This window comes from Acanthochromis polyacanthus, chromosome 22, assembly GCF_021347895.1.
Source record: "Acanthochromis polyacanthus isolate Apoly-LR-REF ecotype Palm Island chromosome 22, KAUST_Apoly_ChrSc, whole genome shotgun sequence".
Classification (NCBI taxonomy): domain Eukaryota; kingdom Metazoa; phylum Chordata; class Actinopteri; family Pomacentridae; genus Acanthochromis; species Acanthochromis polyacanthus.
In genome coordinates, this window is record NC_067134.1 from 21,877,417 (window position 1) to 21,899,980 (window position 22,564).

Here is a 22,564-nt window from a genome sequence, read left to right on the forward strand (position 1 = left end):
TCTTTGTGGCTGGAAAATGAGGAAATTACATTCTTTTTTTTTGCAGAGAACAATGTGCTCATACACACAAAAAAGATTAGCCAGGGAGAGGCATTGAAGAGACGAACAAAGGTTATACACCGGATTTGAACATGTGATCTAAAAGCCATCGATCTACTCACATGAGAGTGGACTATCCCAGTGATTTACTGACAGCTTTGCCAAAGATCTCTTTTGCTTTTCTTGAGTGCAGGACCGCCACTTAAGCAGCACTGTAGCAGAGTGCAGCTCGGATATGCAATCAATCACAGAGGCGAGGGCAAAGCTGGCAGGAATCCTCAGCAAAAAGATGCATGAAATTCCAAGAGTTTCATTTGCTAAATTGTGGGCGGTAGGTCAAAATCTGTGATAATACCACTGAAAATTAAACTTTGTGACTGTGTTCCCCACTTCAAGACTGCATACTTTCATATTAACACCACAAAATAGCATTCAAACATTTCAGCAACAGTTTTACATGTGTTTTATCCATTAGTTTACCTATTTTGGCATCCGCACAGAAGCAGGAGGGAAAGGATGAGCCGTGCCATCGCTGGAATTCTGCTCACTTTGTTGTTTGAAGCTGTAACACACATCCACATGAAGAAAGACACACAAAGAAAGAAGAATACTGCATCACAGAATCTCTAGATACCTTCACCACAACACAAGACAATGTTTTGTTTTTGTTTTTTTAAACTGACTCCCAAAAAGGACCAACATGAGGAAACTCTTTATCTCTCTGCATACACAGGCAGACCATTACAGGAATCACTAAATCAAGCAACGGGACAATCTCTTGCTCAATGAGGCTGCAATCTGCAACTCTTCCAAAACATCTGCCTCACAAGCTTCAGAAACACCACAGAGGCTGGGAGATCACGAAGGCAAACAAATGAATACAAAAGGGGGGGGAAATAGGCAAATTATTTTCTGCAGTGTGATTCCCATTGTGTAAAGCTTCCACTGCGTTTGAAAGCAGCGCATTACAATTCATACGGGCCACCCCCCTCCTCTCCTTCACCATCACCTTTTCCCACTCTCTCTATCACACACACAAAAAAACATGAATCTTATTCCTATTTGTCACGCTGTCTAATCATAAAAGCTAAAGGGAGAAAAGGGGGGTGCTACCTGAATGCAGATCTATCATCACCGGGGTTTGTTTTGTTTTCTCCCTCCTCCAAGAGCGACAGGAGGATGTGGGGGTCTCCGTCGGCGGTGCTGGAACTGGACGATCAGTGGTTCAGTCACCTTATCTCCGGGCTTCTCGGTTGTCTCCCCTCCTCTGTAGCTTCTTCACCATGGGCTGTTTCCCCTTCTCTCTCTCTCTCTCTTTCTCTATGTCTCTCTCTCTCAGTCAGCGGCTCCCCATCTGTTGTAGTAGTCTGCCTGCTGCTCTCCTCCTATCGGCTTCGCCTCCTTTGCTTCTTTTACTGCCTGCTGCACCGCGTCTCCCGCATCGCCTCCAGAGGTGTTGCAGCAGCAGCAGCAGCAGCAAGATCACACGGGCTGCCTGCTCGCTGTCGTCCGCCAGCCTCCCGACACAAGACTGGATTCGCTCCACATTTTTCCCGTGTCTTTTGCTACACCGCCTACTGCCGGTGCGAGAGAATGAAGTGCCGCAACAGAGGCTAATAATTTTAAAATAGGTGCTCCCCATTGGTGGGCTGCGAGGAGGAGGAGGCGCGCCGACGGTGCAGCTGATGGGAACAAAATCAGGTGCGGGCTTCAAACCCTGCTCCTCAATTGAACTCCAGCTACAACGACACCTTATCCTCAAGTGAAGCCATTAAAGAAGCTGATGAACCACCAGAGCTTGCTAAACTTTTGTCAGATGAATTCAAACTACTCTGACGGACAAAGTAGTCTGACAGAAACACAAATGTTTTCATGCATTAACCTTTTCTTTTAGCATCTCTCCCACCATGACTTCCAGAAATATGTATTGGCTAATAAATAAATCTTAAACCCATTGCTTCTAGCTAATCCAGCTATCTGTTTCTATCTACCTACCTACCTACCTACCTGTTGCCTTTCAAGCAGTTGTTCCTTTCAAGTTAGTTAACAAGCTAATTATTTCAACTCATAACTATTTAAACACTGACATTGTTTTTAATGCTAGTTAACTGTTTCAACTATTTATTTCACTGAACTGTTAGTCACCAACTTTTAGTCAATTAAGTCACTAAAACGGTGAAGTATTATGTTAAATGTTACATGCAATGAGCTATTAAAGCAGTTTTTTTGTTTCTGTTTTTGTTTGTTTGTTTGTTTGTATTGGTTTGTTTTAGCTAATTTTGAACCAGTTGTTCCCTTCTTTAAGGTTAGCCAATAGTTAGGCTAGTTATTCCTACTATTTAAACACTTCAGCTACAAAGTCACTAAAACTGAAAAAAAATGCTCGCTGTTATTTGTAGTTACTTAAGCTTTTTATTGTTTATTTTTACGTTGATTATTCTGTCTCTCTAGTGCTATTACAATTATTTATCCATTTCTTCAAAGCTAAATGTCTCTATTAACTCTTTCCTTCACCTATCTGTCAGTCATTTCTTTCAGCTGTTTATTTTTGCCTTGCAACTGTTTGAACTGCTTCATTAGTTTTAACTTTAGCTCACTATTTTTAACATTCATCAAACAATTAAGAATTTGTATCCATGAAGTCACTGCTTATTGTTTACTGTTAACTAATTTAGCTGTCTAGAGCTATTTTCAATCATTTATCCATTGCTTTGACCTAATAACTTCTTTCAACTCTTTACCTAATTGTCTTTAACAATCATTTATCTAATCGATTTAGCTTCGTAGCAGTTGTTATGTATAAGCTAGCTCACATTTAGACTAATTGTTTCAACCAGGTATCCTTTACTCATAACTATTTGACCAGTTTCAACCATTTACTTTGAACAAACTATGTCAGCTTTTTTATCTATGGAGTCACTAAAACAGTAACAACTGTTCAGCAGTTAGCTGCTTACACTGTTAGCTGACGATCTAAACTATTTGAATTAACTACCTTTTAGATAACTCGCCTGTTTAGTATATTTTTAATTCTTTATCTCGAGACACTCCCAACTGTCAGGTTAATATATTTTATTTGAATTAGCTGAGCTACTCTGCAGCAAGGCCATTAGTCTTTTTTTTAACAGTGGAAATATGATGAAATATAATGCAGTAAGGCTGTCTGATAGTCTGTGTTCCTTTAAATATGTGTTCTGTTGATCACATAATGATATCTGTGCTGCACTAACACACATAAAAGCATGATTCAGCTTTCTTTCCACTTTTGTGTCTTTTGTGTGGGAGTGTAACCTCTTTAAATTAGCGTATGGCACCTTTTCTCATCAATGATAAATGAATTCAGTTCATATAATTTTTTAAGGACTACTATATGTTTTTGCAAGATGTCCAAAACGTCCTGCACATTTACAACAAATCACACATTTGTGTTTTGGAATGTGTTTGCTTTTTTTTAATGAAAATAAACAAAATGTAAAAACAAATCCATGTTGGTGGCATTGTGATCTTTGAGTAACATTGCAGCCCCTTTTTCAAAATAAAAGTCTTCTGCTTCTTTTGCTAGAGTTGTTGACAAAATTGAATGTGACATATTTTGGGGGGTGTAGAGAGTCTGCAAGATGTTGAAGAGAGAATACTAACGAGTAAGTGAGTAAGACAAGACAGCACCATCGCCAAGAAACTGCATTTATTTGCATCAGTCAACTCATTACTTTTTCAAACACTGTGCCATCATCAGAGGCATAGTGGTTAGCACTTCCGCCTTGCAGCGAGAAGGTCCCTGGTTCGCTTCCCGGTTCTGCATGGAGTTTGCGTGTTCTCCCTGTGCATGCGTGGGTTTTCTCCTCTCACAGTTCAAAAATATGCTTACTCTTGACCGCAGGTGTGAAAGCGAGAGTGATTGTGTGTCTGTATATATAGCCCTGCAACAGACTGGCGACCTGTCCAGGGTGAGGATAAAGCGGCGAATAGAGGATAAATGTGCCGTCATCACCCAATAAACAAGTCGTCCTCAAAGTCGTTATCATCCTGACGGTTGCCATAAGAGGGTAGCCGAGCTCCACGTTTCGAAGACAGTAATTAGTGTGCGATGTTGAACCTCCCTCCACGCTCTTTAATCCGTGTGGAGATGCGGCGTGTGACGGGGAGCTGCAGCCGGCAGAGAGGAGTAGGGAAGCGACAGCAGCGTGTGAGCCCTCGGGAGCCCCGGTTTGCAGCACCACCGTGGTGCTTACAGCTCCTGCAGAGTGATGACTGTTTGGAGTGTGTGTGTGTGTGTGTGTGTGTGTGTGTGTGTGTGTGTGTGTGAGGGAAGGAGGGAAAAGATCCAGAGGCGTGTGTGTGGGAATGGATGGATGGATGGAGGGGAGGACGGGGGTTGAAGAGGGGGAGAAAGGGGGCTGCTCCTGGAGGAAATCGACTGCCTTTCAAAACTGTATCCCCCCTCCATCCTACTGTTTTACGTTCCAGCTTTACCACGGTGCCGAAACAGAGACTGCACAGGTCAATTAACTGCAACATGAAATGCAGCAGGTCTCCAAAACTTCAATAATAATAATACATAATAAGCACAATAAAGTCAAGAAATCACGATTAAATTAAATCTCTCCATATGGCGTATGTTTGTCTCCACAGTTGTGACAGAAGCATTTTCATTGGCTGCCAGCTATTTTAGAATTAATGATATAATCACCTTTTTTGTCTTCTTTTCTTTCAGGAACGCTGTTGACGGAAACAAGAAGTTATTCGCCATCTATGACACCAGGTATGAAATGTCACAGCAGCACACACACGGGGGCGCGCATTGTCCCTTAATGAGGCTTCCCGGCTGTGCCCGCGCATACACACGCACATACACGCTCGCTCCCCCCAATTATCCGCGGGATTTCTGGCCTGGGCTTCAATTTTTATCCGAACTAAATAATTTACGGTGTAGCTCCACATTTGAGATCAGGAAAAGAGGCAATTTTAGACGATTAACAGACTAATCAATCACGAGCATCGATTAATAGGTTGATGAATGCAGACTGTCCACACTCTGTACTGTTCGGGTCCCGCCATTTTTATAGGAAGCACTGGGGAAGGGGATTGGCGCAGATGGTGTGGGGAGCACTGTAAAAAATGTCAATTTAGGAGTGTTGCTAAGGTAGGAGGCAGTAACTTGATGTTTAAAATGAAGTAAAGAATGAAATAGATTCCTGATATTAAAATGATCTTACCTAAATGAAACAAAGCTTAAAGGTGCACTTTGCTTATTTTTAAACAGAGTTCACATTGAGAGTCATGTTTGTTTGTTTAGAAAGACATTTACCAATCAGAGAAGCTTTTGATTATGAGAAACATGCATTGTAATACTTCATAACTTTCATTTTTAACAATTTACTGTTGATTTACATACTTTGTATTCTGTGTATTGTTAAATTAATATGACTGAATAATGAGTAAAATCACAGGGGGGAAAAAAATCCATGTTCGCTATCAAACACATGACAAAACTCTAAATACCACTCACATCAAAATTTAGTAGGCTATTTTTAGAAATTATAATTTGTTCTTTTACATGTTTCACTAACATTGCACCATTTTTAGTTTAAATAAGCAAAAAATCTATTTATTTACATATATTTTACCTTATTTGTATAAATAAATGCATTTTTTTAAAAATAAAAAAAATAAATTAAGGATTGGAAATACTTGGAAAATATTTATTTTAACTATTTTAACATATTTTTTCTGTTTTTGTTAAATTACAGATATTATCTAACAAAAGCAAAGAGAAAAGTAATAAATTACACATTAAATGTAAAAAAAACAAACACTAAATAATGTCCACATGAAAAAACATTTTTTTTAACAAATAGTAATTTAAGAATAAATATTGTAGTAATTCGAATGTCACAGTTTTATATATATTTGTTGTGTTTTTCAAAGTTCCTTAACAGAAGTTTTTGAGTGTTACAGAATTCCACCTCTTTTTTACATGACATATTTTGCCACATTTTTTTTCTGGCACTTTTGATGCACGATTCTTTTACAGTGTAGGATCAGGCGTTTATGACATAAAGTCAATATATCTCTGTCTCTGCTGCTCCAATTGTGACCTTGCCTGTTTTAATATGTCTTTGTGAGTCCTGCTACTTTATCAAAAGGTATTGCTGAGATTATATCAGTGGTCCTTTAAACACTCACATCAGACTTTTCAAGAGGAATTAAAATAATCTAATGACATTTCAAATTTTGGAAATTAAGTTAATAAGTATTCAAAAGGAGCAGAAGTTTCCCCCTATGTCTTGATTAAAGAATGAAAATAAAAAGATTGAAACCTCAGAGGAGGGTGCAGCTACTGGTGGGTATTTTTTACAGTGTGTTAAGTGTTGGGCTTCGTCTCTCATTTGAACGAGCCGAGTGCCTTCACCGCCACCACCAGCAGCAGCAGCATCCCCTGCATGTTCCCTCCTCATCAATATGCGCTTCAGCTCCTGAATGTAAGAGTCTCTCGCACAGTCAGAGACGGCAAAGAAAAGCGGAGCCAATATTCATTCCAGGGAGGCGATGTCAGCCCGTATTTCACATCTGACTCCATCCACAGCGAGCTGCTGACTTTTCCGCGCCTCAGTCGACTTTCTCCTTTTCGGTTCAATCAATGGATTTACTCTTGATTTGAGGAGCGTCCGGAACCGTCTGTTGATTGGGGGCTCTTCGCTGTTGTTGTTGTGGTTGTAAACAGCGAGAAAAAAAAACATCTTAACAAAAAAAAAAAAACAGGAAAGGGGTGATGTTTGCTTTGCAGAGGGTTCGTCAATTTCGCGTCTTGTCGGCACTGGTTGTCGGTTCGATTGTGTGTTGCGCAAAAAGGTGAGTGCTCTTGTCATGATTGAGGAGTCAAGGTTATCGTCCTGACTGATTGGTACAGGAGTCAAGGTGACGTTTTCTCTCGTGTTTTCTCTGCTGTCATTTCAGCGTCAATGAACCTGGCAACATGTCTTTCGTGAAGGAGACGGTGGATAAACTACTGAAGGGATATGACATCCGACTGAGGCCGGACTTTGGAGGTATGCGCCGCATTCACCCCCCCATTAATCCTCAGCTTTATTTTTGGCGCCATTCACAGTGTTGTGGTCAGGTGTAGAGGTGTAGGCCTGCATGCATAATCAGCTATTTAACCTCTTCCAGGGGCCCCTGTTGCGGTGGGCATGAGCATAGACGTGGCCAGCATAGACATGGTGTCAGAAGTCAACATGGTGAGTGGATTTACATCACACAAGCCCTGTTTCTATGTTTACTCGACCATGTAATGCATGCAGTCCTGCCCCTGTCTTACTCCTGCAACATGATTTCCTTGCTTACTTGTAGTAGGAAGCCTTTTTCCCTGCTGCTCAGGCCATTATGTGATGGTCAGATGGATGGGCTGGGTTTCCTGTAAGCAATAAAACTGCTTTATCTCACACTCTGCCAGCACCTTACATACACAGAAGCCTGGGTGTAAAAACAAAACCAAAAACGCACAATACAGCTCCCTGCTTCTGTTTCCAACAATGCTGATGCTCAGCCAGCAGCATTGACTCACTTAGAGAACAGATTAAAGCTGCAGCCATGACTTTACAATCAATACAGTCCACATACAATGATTGTGTAGCGCACGCTAAAGGAAAGCGTAATGCTTGGAGCTCTGCATTTAAATCTTTTTGAAATTGACAGCTAGAAGAAATCACTGCTCTCCCTTTGCTCTGCTTGTTAACCTCCGGTGCCACAGTTAACTGTGTCCTCCTGGGAGGCCCTCTGAGCAGACAGCTATCAGAGAGCTCTGATTGGATTTGCTAATTTGTGAGCTGTATGACATTTTTTTTCTGCTCTTTTTGTTGACACGTGTACCCACATGCAGGAAACTAACTTCAGGCTATTGTATCTTAAAATATCAGCTGACGATGACCCAAATTGCACTGGGAATCGGGTGGCAAAGTGTCGACTGCCACTGGCTATGTTTTCTTATCATTTGTAGACAAAAAAAAAAAAATCTCATTTAAAACTCTGGCACCAGACTGAATACCGGACCTCTCTTGTAATTGGTTTGGATTTGTGACGTTTACCTTCTCGCTGAGTCCAGATTAGCACCTCTACACGTTTCACGGGCCACTGCCTGGGCGGGTGCAACTACTATGACTTTTATGAGAAATGGTGACTGCCGAGCCCCACGTGATTTCACAACAATACAGATGATTTCTGCAGTCAAGGCCAGGTCAGAGAGAAATACAGTAGATCACACCTCGACCCTCTATATGTGAACGCAATCAACTCAGATGACATGAAAGTGCACAGGACATCATTTCCCACACACAAAGATGATCCTGACTTGGTCTGTTACAAAGAAGAAAAGCTAGATTTACAATGCACCATGCATTATTAGACTCTCTCTCTCTCTCTCTCTCTCTCTCTCTCTCTCTGTGTGTGGGTGGTTGTTGATCAATACTAATGACTCAATGATTACTTTACCAGTTAATTCCTGACAATCGACTTTCCAGACAGTGTTCTGATACTCTATGCACTTTTATAATTCAAAATGAACCACTTCTTCATATATGAATAGTAAATACATAATTCAAAAAATGTAATTTCTGTGCAATCTGTTTATTTTTAAGCGTGACAGTCGTGCTACCATTTCCTATCACAGAAGTCTTCCTGTTGAGGGTGTATGACATGGGTAAAATCCTGAGCACTGTGAGTGGTTAGATTCAGACAACTGAGGATCTAGGTTGTGGCTGAGTAGTCACAAAAATTATGTCTTTTCTGAAACACTTTTCCTTGACCTCGATGGAAAACAGTCAAAGAAATCTGTGAAGTGGAGTTCATAAGGAGACAGGAAAAGACAGCTGCGGTTTCTAAGATGCTCTGACTGCACTGACACTACAGGCTATGTAATCATGTGACTGTGTATGTTGTGGACATGGGTCTAACATGGATGGTGCAGCGGTTTGAATGTTGCTGCTGCGAGGAATTGTGGGATGGCATTTTTCAGTGTATCCCGTGCTAAAGGAGATAAGAAAGGAAGCACTGAAGCACTTTTAGAGAAGTCCGTCAGCTTTAACTGTGGCTGTCACGGGTCATTTCACTCCGTTAGGGACATTCCTCAGACTTTTCAACCGCATCCCTGGTTTTGGTTAGAAGTTTAATGTCTCATTCTACAAATCTTTATTGATTAGTGCTCATTAAGCCATTTATAAATAACTGTGCAGCTGTTGTCATAATTGATTCATCAGACATTCGTCAAGCAAAAATACCAAATCTGACCCAGTTCCAGTTTCCCATTTGTGACAATTACTAGATTATTAATCTGACTATTACATGTCCAAAAATATTAAAACGTACCAACCGATGTAAAGTTACATCCCCGGGCTTGCTAGTTTTGTCCATCAGCAATCCTAATGCCCAAGATATGCAGTTTGCTTTCATATAATACATCAAAAAATAGGCAATACTTTCAATGTGGTGGTCAATTTTACTGAAAAAAATAACAAATCTAATTTTCTGCGATTTTTTGATCCGATAAGTAGGTTTGAGTATGAAGTAAAAACATAAGTTACATGATAAAACTGTGATAAATACATTGAAAAGGGACATAACAAAGCAACCAAAGAAGCAGAGAAGAAGCTGTCTGTAACTACAACAGCACAGAGCTCCTGTTCCAGTGTTAATTCTGATGTTTTGTACAGTTTAAATACATCATATTTTAAAATACAATCAATTGTATATATTAATTTATTATTATTAAGACTTTGTTACCTGTCCTTCAAAAGACACTGTAATTATTAGACTTCTTAGAATTATTTCCAAAACAGTATATAAATAAATAACATATAGATGTACAATATAAACTTGATTTCATGAATATACATTTCTGGAAATAATAGTTTTTAAAAAGAATTGCCTATGCTCATCATATGACAACATAGCCAACTTATATCGACTTAAACCTGTACTTTTTAGCCTTCAAGAAACTTGAAAGAAATAGTTTTATACATTTAATTTTTTTATTCAGTTTTATTGTATTCATTGATTATTTCTCGGTTGCTATGAATAAATCCTTATTATTTCGATGCTATGTACAGTTGATGGGAACGTCGCAACGTCATGACGTAAGACGAATGGTCATTTCGCCTACGTCAGAGGGGCGCCTGCAAGACACTGAGCAGTTTGTAAGCGAAACAGAAAAATACTGTAAAATTATATATTGCTTCACTAAACAGTAATAAGTATGTTTCATGATACATTGCTGTAGGTTTTTAAAAGAGAAGAAGTTCATTCGGAGTTAAGTATTTACAGGTTTAAATGCTTAAATGCGGCGCGACTTGAGCCGCCAGGTGCGCGCTGTTTTCTAGACTAATTTCTAGCGTTAACGAGCCGTACCGCAACTTATTTCTCATTTAGCTCTGTGTTTGTAAGGTTATAGGACTGCCACAAACTATTTGTCAGTGCGAATGAACGGACAGAGGGGTTCAGAGTTGACCAGGTGGTGGTCCGAGCTGATGAGCATCCCCCAAACAGGTGAGTAACAGCAGCAGTGCAGATTACTGTAACTCTCTGGGTAATGTTTCACTCTGCTGTTTACTGTACGTAAAGCTACTGATCCACTGAATTATGTTTCACAATATTGCGTATTTTTGGTGCTACTTTTTTCATCATATATGGCTATTAATTGTATTAATTAATCGACGCCGCCACCATTTTGTGCCGATATGTACATCACGACCGTCCATGAATAACGACTACTTGCTAAAATTTTATTAAAGCATTTTTTAAAATGTTTATTACAGTTGCCAGATATGTATCAAATGTTCAGGGAACTCAGTTTAATGAAGAAAAACGTCCCTTCTCTTGATAGGAACAGTAACATTTCTGTAATACTTTAAGAGCAACTTGCAGGCTGGAGACCCCAGTAAATGAATTTTTAGAAAAATTAATCAGAGGCTAGATTTTTAACAAATGTGAGCTACACTAACCTTTAAACCTGCCACAAAAAACACAAGAAAGAAAGTGAGATTAAGTGGAAAGTGAGATTAAGTGGACAAGATCAGTCAACATTAAGAAATGTGGATCGAGCTATGAACTATAATAACATTTAAAACAGTTTTTGTGATACTGAAGAGGCTATAAATGCAGATTTGTATGCATACGATGGTCCAGAGCTTCTTTTTTTTTTTTTTTTAGAGACTAGGGGTCAAAGAGACCAGAGACAGACAAAAAAATTGTAAAAAATATTACAGTCTCCATGAGAAATGAATGTGTTTGATGAGAACCAGAAGAGGAACAGTGTCTTGGTGAGTAATTGACACTTAATAACCATAGCTAAAGTTGTGTTATATCTCAGTACCATAACGTTTGTTATCACATATAAGACTATAACAGAAATAGGACATCTTGCTTGTCTAAACTTGAATCAACACTGCATTTTCCAGTGTCATGTGATAAAGAGAGAGGTGAATCTCTGACAGATCCGTAACCTTTACTGCTGCCTCTGTGAGAACCAGAAGCTGCTGCTGATAGTGAAACTGAGGCGCCTATGTGCACCAAAGGAACCAGCTATCGCTCTCACACAGTCCAGATTTAGACATCCCATCCAAAACTCCATCATATCCCTGGAAACTTAATCCTCCTGTCTAAAATGAGGGCTGCATACGACTGTGTTTTTCTTCATAGATGACACCGTGAAGACTCTTCACCTTTAGTTATAATTCAACTTGCAAGTTGCTCTTTAAGATGCACTTATCCTTTATCATTATCTTCTGAATAGTATCTTCTGTGCTTCCTTGCATAAACCATAACTGAGTGCTTTGAAAGCTTCAACAAGGAAAAAAAAAACATTAATTATGCTTTAGTTACTTCTAATAGACATAGTATTGGTTCAAAACATAATACATGCGTGTGTTGTTGAACATAAATAGTATAATAAACGTAATTTCAAGCGTAAGGGTTGTAATATTGTGTGACTAGAAGCCTTAGTTCAATGTATCAGATAAAGATTGCTTTTGGTTTTAATGTCATGCAGTGATAATAGATGAAAAGTGAAGCAGAATTCTATGCGAGTTGGAAATAACAAGACCTATTTTACAAGAACTCTGTTATTTTAGCCAAGCCGTGATGATCCATGGTAAAAGCTTTGTTTGCTAATGGTTTAGCTTCTGGCATTGGCCTTGTCAGCCAAGCAGGCTATCCTCCATGGAGCAGATCAAGGCGGCTGATCAACCAGGGAGTCAGACAGCTGAGATCACACTTAAACTGATAATTAATTAGGTCCATGTTTCATTGCCACTAACTCACTGAGGGACTGCACATGTGCATCTGTGCATCTGCGCTTGTTAAATGGACAATCCCTGGCTGTTATCCAGTGTTGAAACAAAAACAAGTCTGGTCAAGCTGTTTGTTATTTTCAGAAATTGACATTTGGTGTATGATATTCATCCAATGCTGGGGCTGTCTGTTGTTTCAGCATGGAGATGGTTGCTCTGCAGAGAACTGGATAATGAGCGCTTTTGTCCTCGCCATTGATCAACACTAAACAGCACATCCCAGATAAATGCTGTTCTTTCTCTTTTGTTATGTGAGGGGGGGGGAAAGACAAATTCCAAGTTTTTAAAAGCTCCATTCTGCATTAATTTCAATAACATTTCAGCAACTAATTCCACTTCAGCAGGCTTGTGGAACGACCCGCAGGCATAATTGGGGAAACTAGTCTTGAAAGTTTAGGGTTTATTGAGACAAGTACTGCTTGCTATGCTGAAATGAGGCTTAGATTCTGCTCGGCTTGTTCTGCAAAGAGCACAGAGTTGCAGATGAACAAGAAAAACAATACTGCTGAATTTCAGACGTGTCATGTTCTCTCCCATGCAGAGATAAAAAGGGAATGCTGTGAAATACAACTCAAACATGAAAAGTGCCCAAGGTTTTTGTAGCTTGACAGTAAAGGTCCTCTGCATGCTGCCTGAATGTGGGCGTTTGTGACACAGAATCTTTTCACTCTTACTCAAAATGAGAACAAAATTGAATCTCCTTAAGGCCCTGTTAAGAAAAGGATCATTTTCAAAGGGTTAATGTTAAAGTCGAAGAGCGTTAGAGGTCAACAAAGTTGCAGATATATCAGTGCAAAGTGTTAAATTTAGGTGAAGTGAAGGAAGAGCAAATGGGTGTGCGTCAATAGAAAGTTGTCACAAATGTTGTGATTGTGTAAATCTGAATAAGAGATAAAGCCGATCCTTTTATTGAGCTGGAAAAAATAAATTAGCATCTCATGATAATTGGTCTACCCATGTTCTTTTAAATGAGGTAATGCAGTCAGATTTATTTTTTTTTTATTTCTAGGAGTTCAAAAACTGTTGAGTGATACTAATTTAATATTTAAGCCATCCCACACGAAAATTTAAGTATCAAGTTTCTAATATTTCATAACCATCCTGTCTCTGTTTTGGGGCTGTATTTTTCCAATCGCTATCAACTGGCTATCAGCTTAGAGGAACTCAAAATACACATTAGTAGCTGCGAAATTCATCAATTTGCTATATGTTTAAGTTTGACAGTGGCTAATTACACTTTTAATGTGTGACTATTGTGAAAATTATGACTGCATTAAAAGACAACCTCACTGATTTACTCTAACTGTACTCCTGTTCCAGAAAACAGCAATTTCCTTCCTGATTTGAAGCATTCTTCTTCCCCTCCTCGTCAAAATGTGCAGCCTACGTTACCTAGAATGCAAACCAATGATTTTTCTTGTAACTTTATCTTGTGCACCTAGCCAGAAAGCCTTTTTGAAATTTTAAACTCACAGTAACAAACCGACATTCACTCACCTGAGCCAAATTCATTGGATTTCGCACAGCTCCTTCCAGAGTCACTGAGTGCTGTATACAATTTGAATTTCCCTTTAATCCTCAGAACCCCAAAGCCTGCAGACTTATTTGGTAGTGACACCATTTATTAGAGCAAGAAACTGTAAAAACAAAGAATTTTCCAATTTTCCAGTAGTCTTTGAATTCTTAACTGTGCCGTTTCATTGGGAAACTTAAATGTTCTTTGTCAAAGTCCATTTATTGTGTTTGTCTCATCTAAATATTTGAGCAAAATAGACAGTTTGCTCTAATCAGATTTTGTAAATAAAATAGGATATTCACTCCTCTCTGAAACTCTGATGCTATTAGTGACTCAGCCACAACCAAAACTCCGGGACTTTTTGGTTAAAAACAGAGTAGATTGGAGGCAGGCTTGAAAGCAAAATTGCAAGTAGATAAATATTAAAACCTTTTTACATTATTGGTAACAATTTTGAACACTTGTTGAATTTGTTTCATTGTTTGTTAAAAAAATTATCAGAGAAACTTTTTACAATGACTTAAGGCATTATAAGTTTGATTATACAGCACAAAAGACTGTTTTGAGTTCTCTGTACTTCTAACTATGGTTTCGCTGTTCTCATAGAAGTGCAGCACTTTATATGCAGGTAAAATTGAGCTTACAGTGAGTTAAAATGTGGCAGGAGAACAAGCATCCAGAAATTGCTCGAGGTTCTGAGGGTTAATTCATTGATTTTAAGATACATTAAGGGGTAGTACATTCAATTCAAGATTACAGCATTTTAATCTCTGAGTGCTTTGCCTCTTTTTTAATTATGGTGAAACCAGCTGCACCATCTTAGTACTGTATTTTGACATTTTAGAGAGAAGGTCAAAAGAAAACATTAATAATGCTGGGGGGTGCTTGCTTCTTAACAGGGCTGCAACTAATGATTGTCTTCATTACTAACTGATCTATTGATTATTTTCTTGATTAACTGATGAGTTGTTTAGTCTCTAAAATGTTACAACATGTGGGTCAGTATTTCCCAAAGCCCAGACTAGAGATTAATTGATTGATCTTTGCGTGTCTGCTTTATAAAAAGTGAAATTTAGGATTAAACCCTCCTCTCGCTCCAAATGATTTGTGTAATGGATCTTAATATTAATACTGCCAATTTCGTCCACAGTGGACCTGTGTTTGCTGCCAAACACTGTTTATTCTCCTAACTTGTATATGTACCTCCACTCTAGTTTTATTTGATGTGCAGTGGGAGTTCGTTTCATCAACCAATGCCAGGGTCGAAGGCGGTCTGTGCAGTGCTATTCGCCTGGGAATTTTGCCGTATTCTACACACAAGCAGTCTGCACATCAAGAGACCAGAGAAATAAAGGAGACTGGAGAGCTGGAAGAGCTAAAGATTTATTGAGTGACTGAGTGAAAGAGAAAAGAGCAGAGGAAGTGAGAGATCAAAGATGTGAGAAAAACAGAGAAAGGAGTGAGGAAGAGAGAGGTAGTAGCTGATTGAAATACCCTGCAAACTTGCGAGACAGCCAGTGTGAATACAGCATCTGGCTTGTCCCAAAATCCACCTGGCAGGGCAGGTCGACTAAGTCAGCCTCTGCTACTCTGACGCCTTTGCAGAGCTCGAGCTCCTGCACTAGCAGATGCTAAAGCGTCTAAGAAAGGCGCACTAATTACCTCTGAGGTTTGTTTGTAGTGTGCCGAGGGCCTCGGCTGATGAGAAACACATACTAGGACAAGATCAGAGCAAGGCGAGATAGATTATGTGTGTGCTGAGACAGTGCTTACTTTGAAACTAGTTGTACGCTTAAAAACAGATCACTTGAAAATGTACCATTTGTCAGTGCTACTTTGGGAGTTTTTACCTTTTATGTTGCTAATGAACAGCTGGTTTAATGTGAGATTTGGAGGTGGACATGAAAGAAGCATAGTGTTTGCTTTGCATTAAAATGATCTGAAACACCGTTGGTAAGAAATCTGCAAAATAAGAGCACTGCGTGTCGGGGTGTTTTCATTATCAAGACCTTCTCCAGCAGCAGTGGACAAACAGGCGTGACTCTCGGTTGCAGCAAGAGCTATCAGGGCCTCGATCCCATCCCATTATCTGTGCATAATTTCAAGTAAATAAATGATGGCACAATAAAGGTAGAACCCCTCGCACAGGGAAATGGTCAGAGTTTGCACTGTGAATGTAGATGCAGTTGCAGGCTGAACAAGCTAGTCATCCATACACCCACGGCTGTGTGTGGGCGTCAAAAAGAAAAGAAAAAAAACTGTCATTATGGAGAGGTGAAAAGATCTCCATCTCTGTTTCTCCAAATGTTCCCGCTGCCTCGTTTGTTTTTTAGATTTTTGCAGCAGCTTCCAAAAGAAAGCACCAGTACACAAAAAGCCTGTTTTGATTTGTTTGCCGTGACCAGTGCTCTCTTATTTTCCAGGTAGTTTAAATGTGTGCATACATATAGAGTTTAAATTTCCTCTGAAGGGCATCAGGAGGATTCTGTTAGGTGAAAAGGTTAATTAAGTTAAATACACAGTTTGGTCTGAGGCTGATTTTCCAATAGTACATATTATATATATAAATATATATATATATATATAGTGCATATGCTTTATTTCCTCGTGCATAAAATACATCTCTGGCAGCATATGTTGCCAATGCACTAACTATGTCACCCTAATTATCTTATATAGGTCTTCAGCTATGCAAAAAGAGCATTTCTTTTCTCTGTGCTTGGAGTGTGGCTTAATATACCCCCATGTCTTTTATCCGGCATCCGGCTTCCTGCCTGATGGAATGTAATTGGCCTCAGGAGAGAGTACGCTGTAGGATGAAGTGATGATCACTAAGATTTAGAACGAGCAGAGGGGCACTTCCTGGTTTTTCGGTGCCAGCCCACAGAAGGGACGCATGATTTGAGGTGGGGATTGCCTGTCCTGCTGTTCCAGTGCTGCAGTCCTTTCGTGATAATAGCTTCACTCAGAGTTGCATACATCTTTAACATGTATTGGCCGGGGTAATGTAAAACTGACAGGCGCCGGCCTCATTTCCTTTCTCTGTGCCACTCAAGCAGCAGTTATGCTGCAGCGAATAAAACGAGACAGGTCAACTGTAAACTGGATTTATGATGAAGCTTACTGCAAAGGCCATCAGTCAACAGTCTGATTCTCCTGACTGTAGTCGATACAACATATATGATGTTAAAGCAGAAACGAGATGGGAGAACACTGCACCTTTGGTTTTTTAATTGATTTGAATACAAAAAATGTCATTGTCTGTCTGAGGTGAAGTGATTGAAAATCCATCAAAATGTAAAATTTCTTGACCATCAATGCCCTCTTAATCAAAGAAGCAATAAGTATATATGTAATCATATTCAGAGCATCCCATATATGCTTTGCATATGATAATAGATCATGCCAGTTAAACTCCAGCCCACATACCAGAAATAAAAAACAAAAAAACAACTCCTCACATTTCTGCATCACAAATTCGTTTTTAAAGAGGTTTCCTTACCTTTGTCATTGTGTGAGATTTACTTGAAAACTTTATCTGACTTTTCCTCAGGTGGAGCTTTCTGCAGTTTAATGATATTAGTTATCGGTGTGTTGACTGACCGCCATATGGGCTGCAGACAAAATGTAAAACTAGTGCAATTTCTTGTCCATTCAGTGATGGAAAAGTCTCTCCTTCCCTGCCTCTGCTTGCATGGGCAGTTGATGATGAAGTTGTGAAAATTCCTGAGTTGTCTGGCAGCTCTGTGGTTTAATTAGCTATCTGAGTTTCATATCAAGGTTGCACTGGCATCTAACGTTGCTAACATGGACTGGGTGCTGTAGCGCGTTTCATTTGTATTTGATGCATTGTTATTAATTAGTCATTGATTTTGATGGCTGACTATCAGTTAGTCAGGAAATAGTGTTAAATTTGCATCCCCAGTTTGATGTGATCTGATCACAGGATCTAAATATGTTGTGCTTGTGAGCTGGTTGTGTTTAGTGTACTGGAGAAGTTGTAGGCTAAAAATGTCTTGCTACAGAATTTTATGTAGATATTGTATGGGTGACAGTCATTGGCAGAGGGTGTTCTGAATTATATTATTTCCCATTACAGTATATGTCAGGCACATCTCAGAAAATTGGGAAATCATGACATGTATTTTCATTTTGGTGGTTCATATTTCAAATTTCGACTTGACAACCTGTGCAGGGATCTTGTGATGATCTAGATCACCTCTGCAAAAATATGAGAAAATGTGAAAGTTGTCTTGCATTATTCATATGTGCTATTGAAGCTAATGAATTGTGCTAACACGTGTTCGTATGAGTGATTCCCACGTGGCCCTTTTTGTCGCTTTCTTTTTATGGGTAAGACGAAAGCAGCAAGTGATCATCCACACTTAATGTTTTGTCTTGTCAGGCCTGGGTTATGTGATACCTCATCTTTGGCTGATGAAAATCTTATTTGTGTTCAAGTTCTGTCTTCTCTCACTGCATCTGTTACCTAAGCATATGACACAGTTTTGGGACCTCATTTCATTAAAAAAAAAGCAAAAAAAAAAAACCATCTTGATCAAACCTCACAGTCGTGGCCAACCCAAAAATGGTTCAAACAATACCTAAAATAGCAGGTGGCATGAAAGAATCCATCAATTTAAGAGAAAGAATTTGAATTTCAAGAGAAAGAATTTGATACAGCAAGTGCAGATTGAATATAATTACTTGTGCTGCAAAGTCAGAATAGCTGTTTTTTTAAGAGAAAAACTTTTGTACATTATTTTTCCTGTGTCTCGTGTCTTCCTTTCTCATTCCTTGTTTGTCCCGCTTCCTTGTTATGGGGCAATACATCATAAAATATTAGACAGTGAGGAAGTTATCCTGTATATTGGAGGCCAGCACTGTCATTCAGAGGGAAAAGCCTAATTCAATCACATCCCCATGTTTGCGCTCAATAAGGGACAGTGCTATTTTTATTACCATTCTATAGCGGCAGGAGGAGGAGGGTAGGAACTCGCTGAGGGATTCCCCCGCACTGCGGTGATATACCGCTTCAGGGCCATCCCGAGGGAGAACTCCGAAAATTACATTGAAGTGACTCAAATTGCTTTACTGAACTTGGGTTCATATGGAGTACACGGTGATTACATATCATCTCATCGTTGTCCCAAAATGTGAAGTTAAGCCAGAGAAAACTTGCAGCGCTGCGTCCATCTATTTTTCATGCAGAGCGCTGTTGATAGGTGTCGGATGTAATAATGATTCATCTTTCTTTTTTAGTTTATTAACACGTTTTGTCTTCTGTTTCTATTGTGCTGCATTAGTTGGAGCAAATGCAAATGGCAGAGAACATATGACATGTGACACACGGGATATTTCCTAGATTCTGGTGGCGGTATCACGACATAGCAGTCTGTATGCTAGCACTGCAGAGGGAGAGAGAGATTAAATTGAATATGGGTCAGTTCGCAGCCAAAACTCTGCTTATCTGAATTGTCACACACCCTGAATGGAAGTGATCATCCGGTCGAGTTAATTGAATAATTGAGGCTTGTCGGAAAACATTTCCACTGGTCACTGTCATTACCTCTGCTGAAAAACGTGTGAATAACCGAACAACAGCGGTTAAGCTAGGTCTAGTGGGAATTCATGTGTTGTGGGGAATGAGAGAGTTTTCAATAATTCATAACCCATAGTCCTAGTTCATAGAAAATCAGAGCCCACCTCCTTCCAGAGCAGGTAATGCAAAGCTGTTTTCATCTGAAATTCATTTTGATTGTCTGTATGCAAGATTGATGAGGTATCCTTGGCCGCGTGTTTGCACAGGCTGCATGGTTGATTTGAATCATTTATGTCTTACGAGGCGCTCGCAGGGCTGCCCACCTGCTGATACTGTGGCGGGAGATGGAAACCTTGAGCATGATAGCGCTCAGGAGAGGCAGGCAGGAGGTAGGGCTTTAGGGGAGAGGGAGGAGGAGGAGGAGGAGGAGATGGGTCAAAACAAGGCAGTGTGAAAGACATTAGTCATTTGTAGGGAATGATGGAGGGTAAAGTTACAGTGGTAATGGAAGAGAGGGGGAAGGCGAGTCCACGGAATGGATTCATACAGCAAATTTAATTTCCACCACATGCTGGGATCAGTCCACATTGGCTACTTTAATGGGTCAATGACTGATAACCGTTATTGTTCTTAATGTCACAAATTTGTGAAAGATGACAAGGATTTATTTTCCAGTCACTTAAAGCAAATGAAGATGATTTAACTCCACTCTATTGCTAGTAGCATGATACTAACAGTGTGTATATATATATATATATATATATATATATGGCTAGGACTGTTTAACTGCAGCATATAAGAAAGCTGTCCCTGCTACCAGATGTCATGGTGAGGTTAATCTGCTCCTCCTCTATTTACAGCGTCACATTCAAGAACAAATGAAGTGCAGTTAAATTTGCTTTAGAACAAATTCACCTTTATTGTATGTGTACAATATTAGCTAAAATATAAACAACTTAACATAGGTGTTGACATTCAACCTCTATTGGAGAATAGTGGCACATGACAAACTGCAGGATACTATTAAGATTTTTGTGCCAGAGAGAACATTCAGCGAGCAGTGCACCATCTCGTACGAAGCAGATGAAAAAGACAATAGAGGTTCTGGTCCAACGACTTGCTCTAACACTAACAGTACTTTGCAATGAGGGAAAAAAAAACAAAAGCAGAAGGATAAATGAGTGTGGATGAGAAAATGTTTGAGGACATGTGGTCACTGTGGTTTGTCTGGTCTTCAGAGGGAACTGGTGATGAGATTTTAATTATCAGTATTAATATGTGGTGCTAACGTTAGCGCTCAGAGCTAGCATGTTTAATATTGCTTGATAACAGTGTTCGCTGCTAAGGGCGATAATCATAGCCATCCTGATATTAACTCGGAAATATCAAAGATGTTTGGCACTATTGGGGCTTGATCTGTTGACAGCTCCCATTACTACATAATGTGGACTGATTCAGACCAAGATCTTAGACCAGATTTCCTTTCCAATTACCGACAGAAGTAAAACCAGGGAGAATTTTTCCAAAACCCATTTAATGTCTTTTACCTACCTTTTTAATTTTGAAGTACTTGTGATTTTCCCAAAGTATTTATATGTATAAAGTATTTATCTATTATTGATCAGGGTATAGATTTTTTTTGATCTATTGGCCGCAGAAAAACAACAGAGGTTTGTGAACAAAGGGCATCATAAGTAGGGGTGGGAATCTTCAGGCCCATCACGATTCGATTACGATTACGATTCAGGTGCTACGATTCGATTCTGAAACGATTATCTTTTTTCCCTCCCAGCTATTACACATTTCTTTTTGTCTCAGTGTGTGACCAGTCACCACTTTGTGTTTTTAAAATAGTAATAATGAGAAACAATTAAATGAATTAATTTCCATTGTCTTTTATTAAACTAATGGAAATGTGTAAACTGAAAAGTTACAACTTTGTTGTAAAGAACAAAAGGTAGCAGCATCCTTGGCTTTTAACATATCTTGAATCACAATTTGTGAAATGTGAAAATGTCTCTTTGTAGAGTGTCGGGATGGCCGTGTCAGTGAAGTACCGTCGGGATGAAATGTTGTCTCTCGGCTCCAACGTGTGCAGTAGTGTTCGGAAGCCCTGGTTCTCCACTACTGAATACGGACGTAAATCCTTGGCAATAAACGTTGCGATGGACTTTGTGATTCGTTTCGCCTTTTCCGATGAGGGGGGAAGCTTTGTAATTACTTGTTCGATTGTTCTCTGTTTGGTGGAGGCAGAGGTAGCCTCAACAGCAGCCGGGCATCTTCCCTCCTTGTTCGGGTGAAAACGACTGATGTGGCTCCTCATGTTAGTGGTGTTACCAAAGTATTTTATCTTGATGTGATACAGTTTACATATGTCCAGTTCAAGTCCACCCTCAACTTTGTAGAAGCCAAAATTCTTCCATACATTCGCTTTTAATCCGGAAGGCGCAGGGTGGATCTCGCGTTCAGCCATCTTTGTTATGTGCTCCCGTAAAGTGTACGCCGGGTGACAACGCGCAGCACTACTGAGTTCCGCCTATGTCACGTTATTTAACATTTAAATAATCGGAATTTGGACGTTTGTGAATCGATTCAGAATCGTCCATGCCTGAATCGAGATGCATCTAAGAATCGATTTTCTCCCCCACCACTAATCGTAAGTTCCAGATTTCATCTTAAAATTGGCAACCTACACACTTTGGTGCTCAGGCTCTCTGTTTAGCAAGTTTACACCGATATTGAATTAAAAAAAAAAAAAAAAAAAAAAACTGTGTGAGGAGAATGTAGCACTTTTAAAACATGGTGCCCAAATTCCAGATGGTCAAGAGTAAATGGACACTTACTTGCTAAATGTCTCTTTTACAGCTCATCATTGTAACTTTATGCACAAAAGAGCTCCACAAGAGCTGACATTTAGTTTGGGGTAGAGATGTCTGTCGATATGAGAGTTAAGATGTGATAATGCCCATTATGAATGGAATAATAAGGATTAATAGGCACAAATATTCAGATATTTCTGTCTGATATTTAAGTTAAAACAATAATCAAATTGTTGCAGATTAATTGAACTGCTTATAGACTAATTGCTCCAATTTTTAAAGATATACATGCTGCTCAGAAGAGGTATTA

At 39.4% G+C, this 22,564-nt stretch overlaps 2 protein-coding genes across 6 annotated transcripts in view; one reads left to right on the forward strand and one right to left on the reverse strand.

The window, feature by feature from the left end:
- LOC110950032 (gamma-aminobutyric acid receptor subunit alpha-5-like) overlaps window positions 1–1,718 on the reverse strand; it is a 34,141-nt gene extending 32,423 nt beyond the window's left edge. The window contains exons 1-2 of the mRNA XM_022192414.2: window positions 1,153–1,718; window positions 520–601 (exon numbers count right to left, since the gene is read on the reverse strand). Coding sequence (XP_022048106.1) covers window positions 520–601; window positions 1,153–1,171 — 101 coding nt within the window. The 5' untranslated portion in view covers window positions 1,172–1,718. The remainder of the gene's footprint in view (window positions 1–519; window positions 602–1,152) is intronic.
- LOC110950031 (gamma-aminobutyric acid receptor subunit beta-3-like) overlaps window positions 1–22,564 on the forward strand; it is an 88,962-nt gene that overhangs the window by 22,695 nt on the left and 43,703 nt on the right. For 2 of the 5 annotated variants that reach the window (XM_051943558.1, XM_051943560.1), the window contains exons 1-4: window positions 4,541–4,569; window positions 4,754–4,801; window positions 6,997–7,088; window positions 7,210–7,277. In XM_051943558.1, coding sequence (XP_051799518.1) covers window positions 4,556–4,569; window positions 4,754–4,801; window positions 6,997–7,088; window positions 7,210–7,277 — 222 coding nt within the window. In that variant the 5' untranslated portion in view covers window positions 4,541–4,555. Of the gene's footprint in view, window positions 1–4,540; window positions 4,570–4,753; window positions 4,802–6,422; window positions 6,892–6,996; window positions 7,089–7,209; window positions 7,278–22,564 lie in introns of those variants that run through there. The other 3 variants (XM_022192412.2, XM_022192413.2, XM_051943559.1) reach the window with 2 other exon arrangements.